Source organism: Eurypyga helias, unplaced genomic scaffold (assembly GCF_000690775.1).
Source record: "Eurypyga helias isolate BGI_N326 unplaced genomic scaffold, ASM69077v1 scaffold17529, whole genome shotgun sequence".
Classification (NCBI taxonomy): domain Eukaryota; kingdom Metazoa; phylum Chordata; class Aves; order Eurypygiformes; family Eurypygidae; genus Eurypyga; species Eurypyga helias.
This window is the reverse complement of record NW_010270432.1, coordinates 27,418-38,233: the sequence shown is the minus strand read 5'-3', so window position 1 is coordinate 38,233 and position 10,816 is coordinate 27,418. Positions and strand designations below refer to the sequence as shown.

Genomic DNA, 10,816 nt, shown 5'->3' with positions numbered 1-10,816 from the left:
ACCAACTCACTGATGAACGAGCCGGCAAAGGAGTTAGCAAAAGGGTTAGCAAAGGAGTTAAGGAGTTGACAGAAGAGTTAGCAAAAAGAGCTAACTCAGTACATAAACCCGAGCCCACCCCCAGCTTACGTACTGAGCATGACGTGAATGGAATGAAATACCCCTTCGGTCAGTTTGGGTGACCCATCTGAACTGGGTGTCCCCCCACACTGCCTGTAGTGAGAAAGCTGAGAACGCAGCTGTGGTATCAGAAGCTGAGAAAGACCTTGAATTTGGTGCAGACACTGCCCAGCACCAGCTAAAAAGACGCCTCATCAGTACTTTCTCAGGGTAAATCCAGGAACATGACTTCATACCAGCCACTGCGAAGAAAGTTAACTCTTTCCTGACTAAAACCAGCAGAGGGACGTAGCTGGTCCTTTAGCAGGCTACCCCTTTTAAACTGGTGTGCTTTGTACAGCCGTGCTGCCTTCCCTTTGCTGCTTGGATAGAGTAATTGCTCGGGCCTGCTGTTGATGCGCACGGCTGCCTGCTCTCGCTGTGGCAGGGTGATACTGATTTCTGTCTAATACATGAGATAATTCCAGGTCTATATGTTATAACTAGATGTCTTTTTAAAAAAATTTTTCCTAAATAGCGGCAATAATTCTATCTCAGAGGGTCAAAAATAATGACCTAGGCTGACTAGGTATTTTAAAAGCTAATTTAGGGGGAGAGCGAGGCATGAAAGAAATAGCATTAGGAAAAGGTCATTTAAGTGATAATCTTTATTGTACCTTTCAGAATTAGCTCCCCATTCACAGTTCTGAGCAGCATTTAATCATACCCGTTACTGTACTCCCTTAATCAAGTGGCAGTTTAAATGACTTGTGGTACAAAGAGTTTTCCACCATGGCTTTGCAAAGCTTTTTTTTTAAATTCTGCATGACAGTAGGTAAGTCCAGACAACTTTCTTGTGCAGGATGTCTGCCTCTGACTTTAAAATGATTTTTGTGATACCTAACAATCCTTTTGTTTTCACTTGGGAGTCCTCTAAATTTGGTACTCCTCTCCTCGTGCTATTCCCAAGAGGAAAACCATCTTTATAAACAACATCCAGCGATCCCTTCTGTTGCAGTACTAAAGGGGGACTTGCTCCTGTCCTTGCACCTGCTCCCTCCTCCTGTCCAACCCTCAACCTGCCCCTCCATCTCCCACCCACAGAAGGGTGGGACGTGGACAATCTAGCTTGCCTCTTGCTTCTCCAGAGGTTTCAGCCAGCCCCTTGGCAACAGGCTCCCCATCATCCTCTCATGACTAATAGCTGGTCGTTACTCTTCCAAGTAATTCCGTCACGTTTGAGGTGTTACTTGTTATGCCAGGAAGTCAGGCAGGCAATGGCATATCCTGCAGAGGAAGTCACTTGTACTGGGAAGGATGTAATGTGCTCGGGATGAGTGAATTATTTAAACAGATCTTGAAGAATGGCAGTGTGGTAAAACATCAGTTGTTAGCTGTTAAGGACAGCAAAGCTGAAGATTTCCTCTGTTACACGGTTGAAAAAAATGTAGTCAGATCTCTGTGTTTTAATTTCTTAAAAATACAACCTTTTCTTTCCAGAAATAATCAGAAGAAAAATATATTTACTTTACTTTGGTCATTTACTTTCTCCAACAATGAGATCATCAGCCAAGAAGCAAGGACGTTTCTTACGAGTGTGTCTGGAATATGTGCAAAACACACGTGCTATGTGGGACAAGTGGGGATAAGATGCTACCTCCTGGTTTTATTCTGGTACAACCCAATTGAAATCACTTGTTCAGTCACCCTCAGTGACTCGATCACTGCCTGGAGCTTTAATTCAGCCCAGTGCCACACTGAGTCCTTTGACACCTGATGTCCCGGCAGAGCCGCTGTCGAGGTTTGCATGTGCGATGGGGTGCAGCCCTCTCCCCATCTGACACTTTATTCTTTGATCTTCTCAGCTGGTGACGGGAGTATGGGAAGGAGGATACAATTTCTTCTGTCAGGATACGCACAGTGGAGGAGAAGCTGATATGAAGGTAACGTGTTCGAGACTTACAGTTAGAAACATTTCAAATTGTCTGCTTGTGTGTAAGTGGAGAGCAGAACAGTATTGATTATGTGGATTTTATTAAAATTATATGCTATTTTTCCCTCCTTTTACAATAGAATGGACAATGCCTTGTCAAACATAATAGTTACTCTACAATATATTGATGGTTGGTATTTTGGTGAGCGATTATCCTGGAGAAGAGGAGGCTGAGGGGAGACCTTATCGCCCTCTGCAACTGCCTGACAGGAGGCTGCAGAGAGGTGGGTGTTGGTCTCTGTTCCCAAGTGCCAAGTGATAGGACAAGGGGAAATGGCCAAGGGAGGTTCAGATTGGATATTAGGAAAAATTTCTTCACGGAAAGAGTTGTCAGACATTGGAATGGGCTGCACAGGGAAGTGGTTGAGTCACCATCCCTGGAGGTGTTTATGTGGAGTTGATGTGGTGCTTAGGGACATTGTTTAGGGTAGACTTGGCAGTGCTAGGTTGACGGTTGGACTCAATGATCCTAAAGGTTTTTTCCAACCAGAACAATTCTATGATTCTATGATCTGCAAATGTTCAAATGTTCACAGGTCAGAAAACAAGGACTCAGTCTTCAGGCTCTATCCAACTACTGTGTGTTGTGACTCTCCTCCTCTTTCTGAGATGTGATGATTTCATCCTGTTCTGATCTCTCCTTCACAGAGAGCATTGCAGGACCAACTCTGGTTAAATATTCTCTTGTTTCTCCCAGGGCACCGCGGGTGCGCAGCAATAGCCTCATAAAACAGTACTTGTCAGTACTGTTTTCAGTAAAAACTTGTCAGTACCTGTTTTCAGCTGTAGCTATGGGTTTGTACCTAAATCTCCTATGGTGAGACCTGAGGCTGAAGCATTACAGAAAGTCCCACAGTGTCTTCAATCCCAGTAACCGAGGACAACATCTGGATTTTAATTACTTAGAGAGGAAAAGGGTTGAAAACCACCACAATGCAATGCTTCTAAAACTTGTTTCCTGCTTTCTAGATCATACGTGTCCTCTGGTGGTACTATTTCTCCAAACTCATTGAGTTCATGGATACCTTCTTTTTCATTTTGCGGAAAAATAATCATCAGATCACTGTTCTGCACGTCTACCACCATGCAACGATGCTGAACATCTGGTGGTTTGTTATGAACTGGGTGCCTTGTGGTCACTGTAAGTACTGGGTTATGATGGGGAACATTTGCAACAAGGGCCTCGCTTTGGTTTTCTTTGGGTGCAACCAAACATCTCTGGTACCTTCAGCTGCAGGATTTGTTCTGTCCCATATTAAGCTGTTTTGCTGAATTGCAGCTGTTGCAGGATTAAGCTGCCTGCAGAGCCTCTAGAAGAGGCATGCTGGTGTGGTTTGCAGAATTTGCCTGGCAGTGTGGCATTGTTTTTCAGCTGCAGTAGTCCAGGTCTGATACCCATCAACCTTGTTTACTCTTTTTTTTGGTGGTGATTGCAGTCCCTGTAATGAAACCGTACTCTGTTCCAAGACAGGACCAGAAGCTTGTTTCAGCTGCAAGATGGCTAATAGCAGCTCTTGTCCTTGTATCTGTCAAGTTCACTTGAGATGTTACTTTCTTAATTTAATCTCATTATACCAGTAGCCATAACAAATGATTTCAATTAAAATCTTGTCCTCTGAGCGCTAATGAACTTGACAGACTACATCTGAAGTGGAAGATTTCCATGTCTCTCTTGTGTAAATCCTGCTAACCTCTGGCTATCTTGCTTTGATTCTTTAATTTCGTAGCTGTTAGCTGGCATCTACTTTCCTAACTGCATTAGCGTGGCTGAGCTGTGGTTCAGATGTGCAGCTTGTAGAGGCTGCCTTTGTCGAACGCTCATCCTAAAGGAACCTTTTCAAATCCAGTGGATGAGAACTACCGAGAGGCTGGGTTGCTCGGGAGTCTGCTTTCTGAGCCAAACAACATAGAAACTCATATTTGTTTCATGTTGTCAGCACAACAGTGAGTAATGCTGAACTTATAAAAAGTGTGTATCTGGAACCACGTTCTCCTCCCGGGAAGTCAATCCCTGTTTATACACAGCAGTCGAAAGTGCAGATACTTGGAGTCTATCTTGTGTTTGTGTGGTCTGGAAAATACTTTTGTGCTATTTCTAGTGATGTGTTTTTCTTCTTCCTTTCCAAGGAATTAGGATATGTTCTGCTTGGTCATCACAGCACTATGCAGTTTGGTGTTAAGCCGAGAGTTTCTTTAACGACTAAAGGTGCTGTAAACAAGGACAAGTAGACAGCTAGCTTGCAGTTTCTGAAGAAATCTGTTCCTTTTGGTTATAAATGACAAAATAGGCTCCTACCTGGAAGGAAGTGAAATAAACCTAAAATTAGATGGGGGAAGCTATCGATTGTTGGGCATGTTTACATGCCTCCTTTTTATCAGCTTCCTCAGTTCCCTTGAGAAGCCAGAATGTAGATGTGAAAAAGAATAAATGGAGAAAACAAAACCAGAAGGCTGGTATAAACTGCACAGCTGCAGAACAGCTCAGCCACTCCGTTGGGTGAGCAGAGAAAAAACAGCAGAGGGGGAAAAAAAAACCCGTCTCTTGCCTTTCTTCTAAGAAAAATCGTATTTTAAATAGCAACATTTTGAACTTGTAGGTTGAAACAGCGTGTTCCGAGTAATACGGTGTACTTTCTTTTTCCTTCGCCCTTTTTTTAGCTTACTTTGGTGCCACACTGAACAGCTTTATCCATGTCCTCATGTACTCCTACTACGGATTGTCTGCTGTTCCAGCAATGCGTCCTTATCTGTGGTGGAAGAAGTACATCACTCAGGGGCAGCTGGTGAGTGACGAGCTCTTCAGTGCTTCAGCAGGCTCTTGTATTAGTGATCCCCGAGACAGAACGTTTTGGCAGGAGGTAGGAGAAGGGAAAATGAAGGCCGGTACCTTCTACATCTTCAAGTCACCTTAGAAATCCAGCTTCTGCACCTCCGTTTGCTCTGTTTTCAGGACGATGGGGAGCTGGAGGCTGATGGTGTACACAAATCAGTCCTGAGATCAGTGGGGTCTTTCTCCACCTCCCCGTGTTGTGTGGCTAGATGTATTTGAGCGTTGCAGCGCTGGGTTTTCTGGGACTCACTAGGCAGGGAGAAGCTTTTCTTCTTCCAAGTTCTTTTCTGTGCTCGGATGCTCAGGCTGATGTTGGGATGACAGACCAGAAGCCAAGTGCAATCCGCAGCTAACAAGGCCCTTCATTCTAGTCCTGCGGGACAATGGCTTTTCTGTCTCACTTTCACATGCAGTTGCAAATGGTTTATTAAAAACTGTTCAATATTTCTGGTCTCCTCCTGCACTTTAAATGGGCAGATTTTTTTCTCTTGTAGTTCTGTGTCGGACTCCTTGCATCCATTTGTATTGTTTCCTGTGTGTACAGTGATGGAGCCCGAATGCTGTGTACTGGAGGTGAAAAAAGCAACAGAACTAAGCATTTTGGCACATGCTGTAGTGATACTGCACGAGGACTGGGTTTCAGTGTATATAACGTCAGAGCACCACAAGGAAACGTGCATGGGTGTTCTGTCTAACCCCACTTCATAGGTGGGGAAACTGAAGCCTAGAGACAGACTGTTTTGTTATCTTCCAACCCCCCCCCCCACCTTAGCACCCTCTCAGAATGTGGGTAGGTTTAATAACATTTGCTGGTGATGGTTAATAACATTTGCTGCCCAGCAATTCAGAGTGTTGACTCTCAAAATATTTTATTGTTTTAACACCCTTCCTTCCTGAAAAATGGCTAAGTATTGTAGCAGTGGGGATCATTGTTTTGGGGGTTGCTTTGTAATTTGTTGTTTTGTTGGGTTTTTTTTTTTTCCCTTCCAGATTTAAGCTCTATTCTTCAGCCTGGTTGTTTGAGTGCTACAGAGTGCAAGTGTCTGGGTGCTTCGGTTGCTCCCCTGGCTATTGTCATAGCTGCTTTCACTTCCCTGCCTGCTCTGCATGCGTAGCTGTTAGGGCAGCAAAATAGCAGAGCAGAGCACAACAGCCTTTCCCTTTTTAAATAAACATTCCCTAATCTGGTAGCCTTCGTGTAAGGATGAATTTTGCCTAAGGCCCTCTGCAGTGCTTAAGCCCAAACTCTGTTTTTCCAAAAGAGATAATAGAAGATAATTAAAACCCGGTCCTCCTCCCTGCCTCCCCAGCTTCCCTGCAGCCTTTACCCCAAAAATTCTTACACTGAAGCCATATGTCAGGCAGTCCCTCTCTGTGGGGAGAGGATCTGTCTGTAGACCCAGTGACCCCCCACTCTTTTGCAGTTGAAGCAGTGAGATGCAGACCTTCTCTGTTAGGATGGTAGAGTCAAACCCCAATGAACTCTTACTAGGAAGAAGGTGGTCTTTATTCCTCAGAATATTTATAAATCAATTCTGCACAAGTTACTCTGATGCTCTAAAATGGAACAACATTAATCAAATAAAACCACTTAAAATCAGAATGTCTGCTGACTCAGGTTTACACTGTTTGTAAGACAGAGAAGATAAACTTGTTGGACACGCAGTATGACATTTTTTTTTACTTGTTTTGAAATAACTAATGAGATTTTGGTCACTAATGGCTTTTTTCGTTTTGCATTGATGGGCTCCATTTCTCTCTTTTTCTTTCTCCTCAGACTCAGTTTGTCCTGACAATCTTCCAGACCAGCTGTGGTGTTGTTTGGCCATGTGCGTTTCCTCAGGGGTGGCTGTATTTCCAGATTTCTTATATGATTTCTTTGATTATCCTCTTCACAAATTTCTATATTCAGGTAAAAGTAATATTGATCGACTTCTGTATCTCATTGGAAAGCTGTTTACAGAAAGATATGCTTGGAATATCCTTGTGCTATCTTCCGGTAACACACATACATTGTTAAGGCACTGTACTTGTTGGTCTGCCCTCCAGTTTCAAATCTTCCAATGTTTTGTATCCATAATTCAGAACAATTAGTAATTTCAGTAAGCAGAGTGGCTCAAAAAGGCATTTTACTAATGCAGTTTTAACTGCGGATAAGGGAGAGGAAGAGCTTTATGTAAGAAACAGCTTTCCAGTCTGAAACAAAACAGCAGCCTGTGATCCTGTGAAGCACCTGAAGGAATTGTTCATTACAAGGGGAAATTCTTGGTTTATATCCAGGGAAACTTCCCAAACACAGAGAAATCTGGGTTTGACTCGCCTTTGCAGGCATTTGTTTGTATTTCCATATGGAAAATTAGGGGTTTGAGTTGTGCTTCTACAAAATTGATTTCGTGTCAGAACAGATCCAGATGTGGTATGTGCTGTTCTGAGGAGTTCATAATTGGGCTCTGGGTAAAGATGTACCCATCTTCAGAAAATCAAACCAACTCAGCCTGCTGCCCCCAAACGAGCAAACTCTGTTCTGTATTTTAAATGTCTCTTGAAAGAGTGGAGCATTTTGGGTCTGGTAGGAGTGATTTATGGAGAGAAACATAGCAGGCTTCCCTTTCTGATCTTAGAATCATGGAATCACAGAATGGTTTGGGTTGGAAGGGACCTTAAAGACCATCTAGTTCCACAGCCCCTGCCATGGGCAGGGACACCTTCCACTAGACCAGGTTGCTCAAAGCCTCATCCAGCCTGGCCTTGAACACTTCCAGGGATGGGGCATCCACAGCTTCTCTGGGCAACCTCTTCCAGTGCCTCACCACCCTCTCCGGGAAGAATTTCTTCCTGATATCTAATCTAAACCTCCCCACTTTCAATTTAACCCCATTTCCCCTTGTCCTGTCACTACAGGCCCTTGTAAAAAGACTTTTTTTTACCAGGTTCCTTGTAGGCCCCAGCTTCCTTGTAGGCCCCCTTCAGGTACTGGATCTGAAGTATCTTCCAGTACTTCTTAAAATCAGTCCTGTGGTTTATACCACTTGCTACATATGAATGTGCTAATTAAACATGATAGCATATTCCAAATATTGCTTGACATTCTTCCTCAATTTTACCCACATTTTAAACTTGTAACCATTCAACTTTCTTTCACACACACACACACATTTTGGGAAATGCACTCTTTTCAGGCGACTGAGCCCCTTTGACTAACTCATGTATATTTTTTCACTGTCTGTAAGTTGGTGTTTTTCTTGGTGTCCTGAACCTTCCTGATCCTGTTAGCTTTTGCTTCCCCTGTTGGCCAGTGCAAATTCCTTTCCCATTTCTGTCTGTGAACGTCCCTCACTGTTCTTTGTTATCCACTTCTGGCTTTGTTTCAGATAGTCACCTGCAGTGCTTCAAACCTCCTTCCTCACTGGTCACTTTGAGTATATTTTTCTGCCATAGTCTGCTCATAAAATCGCTTCCCTTGTTTCTGATTTACTGTTAACGTAACACTACCAATGCTGCTGTCTTACGACCGAGCCCTTTTCTTTCACAGTGAGCTAATTCTCTTGCTGTGGCAAATGAAAGGCATAAATAAAAAACGGTAGAGCTTGTTAGACACTGCCACCGGCGTCTTCAAAAATGATGGATGCAAGTTTACTTTGGAGTTTCTTAAGTTACTGTGAGGAAGACGTTAGTTGTGTCTCAGCAAAACCATGTGTCTTTCCGTACATTCTAGACTTACAACAAGAAGGCATCCTCGAGGAGGAAAGAGTATCTGAACGGCTCTACGGCCACTGTGAATGGGTACACAAACAGCTTTTCTTCCCTTGAGAACAATGTGAAACAAAGGAAACAAAGGAAGGATTGAAGACCAAACTGAAAAACCATTTTGATAACCCCAACAACGAAATCATCTGATTGTAAGCACAATAAGAGTTGTGCACTAATACTCTAATGGCTACTGTAACTATTCCTGCCTAGAATAGTGTGATTTATGTAGGACTTAACCAGTGCAAACACCCTAGAAACTGTATACAGAACATAAAAGTAGGTTGAAGTTTTAAAATAATTCTGGGCTGTCACTGACCCCGCTATAGACTGTGGGAGGGAGTATTATCGTAGTATCTGACACTGCTGTTGCCTTACTAGTCAATAAGATAGGTGCTGAATTATGAGTCACAATTTGAAAACACTGTAATCTAAACCTCCATTTTTTTTACTGTAGATCATGCATGTGATTGTAGAGGTAATTTGTACGATGCTGGTTTCAGTAGATAAACACACATGCCTTAAATTAAAAAGCAGGGCCCAAAGCTTATTACTGGTTTAAAAATTGGGTTATGTTTCAACTTTTCCGTTGACTGACTTTTTATGAAGAAGTCATTTAGAAGAATCCATTGATCATTTTACTGTCCTGTGTGTGATACACGGTGTTACGTATCTCTTACGCGATACAGTGGAATCGGAAATGGCGGGTTTAGTTTTGTATATTTGGCTTTAACTGACTAAACAGTCACGAACCAGATGGAAAAGTTATTTTACCTTTTTAATAGATCTTATTTTTTTATTTGAAGTATGTCACTAATGTACAATTAATTGGCGCTTACACAGTCCAGTAAGACTTAAATATTGTCTCTAGGTTTGGAGTATATACAGGGTGGACCCATCTTTTCTATTTTTTTTTTCTTTTTTCCTTATTTCTGAGAATAATGCTAAATGAAGAGTGGTTTTTAATATGGAAACTGGCAGAATTTCAAGTATTATTACCATAGCCATATCCACATTTTGGGAGCTACTGTTTAAGCCTGTGACTTGTCCGGAAGTGTATTTAAAAAAAGAAGACAGAAAGATGCTTTTCTGACAGAATTGTCTGTATTTAAGTTGGTATCTGTACTGTTCTTCATGCAGCAGCATATGTTCTTATTTAAAACATGCCTAACACAAATGTGGTTTTTTTTCCCAAACAAGCAAAATGAAGCAGTCATAAGTCATACCTAAAGTTTTTTAAATGTTACTGAAATGTGCTGGAAATGTCTGTTTCTGTAATGTGAGTTTGTGTGTATCATCGGTAACGTTTTGGATTGTTATCTGAGGATTTGGTTTGAGTGCTTGTTAAAGTTGCTCCTTGTAAAATCTTGCCTTGCACACATGAGGAGTCCGTTGCAAAGCCACTACCTGTTGCTGGAATTCTGGAGTCTGCCGTGGTGGAGTTTGGCTTATGAGTATTTTATTCACTAAGCTCTGAAAAACTCAGTTGTGCAAGACACTCCGCTGGTCATTGCTCGAGTTTAACTGTTTGGGTTTTGATATTTATATAAATGCCAGTTTTGACATGTTACTTTTTTTTTTTAATTAAATCTTTTTAAAACTTTTTGCACATCTCTTAGGGAATTAATAAGTTCTCCTACTAGCCTTGTGGGTTTTCATTCCTTGATTTGAAGGAGACAGTGTCTGTTATGTTTACATTATCAAAGCTTGTGCGTGTCTTCATTTCTAGGTACTGGTTTGCAGAGTCTTTACATAGCTCAGTACAGCAGCTATAATGTTCAAAATAGGCTGTCTAAATGTGCTAGAAATAAACCCTTGGCTCATCTGAATATACCCACATTGTTAATGTTTGACATGGTTTAATCATTAAAACACTTTTGATGATCTCTGCCTGCATTCTGGTGGGTTTGTACAGATTTAACGCATGGCCCCATCCTGTGTCAGGCCAAGGAGGAGCCGTTGTGGTGGGAAGGACAGCTTCAGATACTCGGAGAAATTTAGCGTAGCAGAGATTTGGTATTGGTGACAAATTCCTCACAGAAACCTTTGGCTGAACGCTGTTCCATTGCCTGGCTGTAGAAATCCTTGATGGATTAAACCTCCCGCTGGGATTACTGACTCACTGAATGCAGAGCAGCCCAAATGGC

General features: G+C 42.3%; 1 protein-coding gene across 1 annotated transcript; it reads left to right on the top strand.

Annotated features, from left to right (window-relative positions):
- Positions 1 to 1,936: 1,936 nt before the first annotated feature.
- On the top strand, positions 1,937 to 10,563 carry ELOVL5 (ELOVL fatty acid elongase 5). Its single transcript, XM_010158449.1, has 5 exons — positions 1,937 to 2,042; positions 3,062 to 3,233; positions 4,751 to 4,875; positions 6,700 to 6,834; positions 8,638 to 10,563. Exons 1-5 carry the CDS (start codon positions 2,037 to 2,039, stop codon positions 8,767 to 8,769), a joined length of 570 nt encoding a protein of 189 aa, XP_010156751.1. The 5' UTR covers positions 1,937 to 2,036; the 3' UTR covers positions 8,770 to 10,563.
- Positions 10,564 to 10,816: the final 253 nt, after the last annotated feature.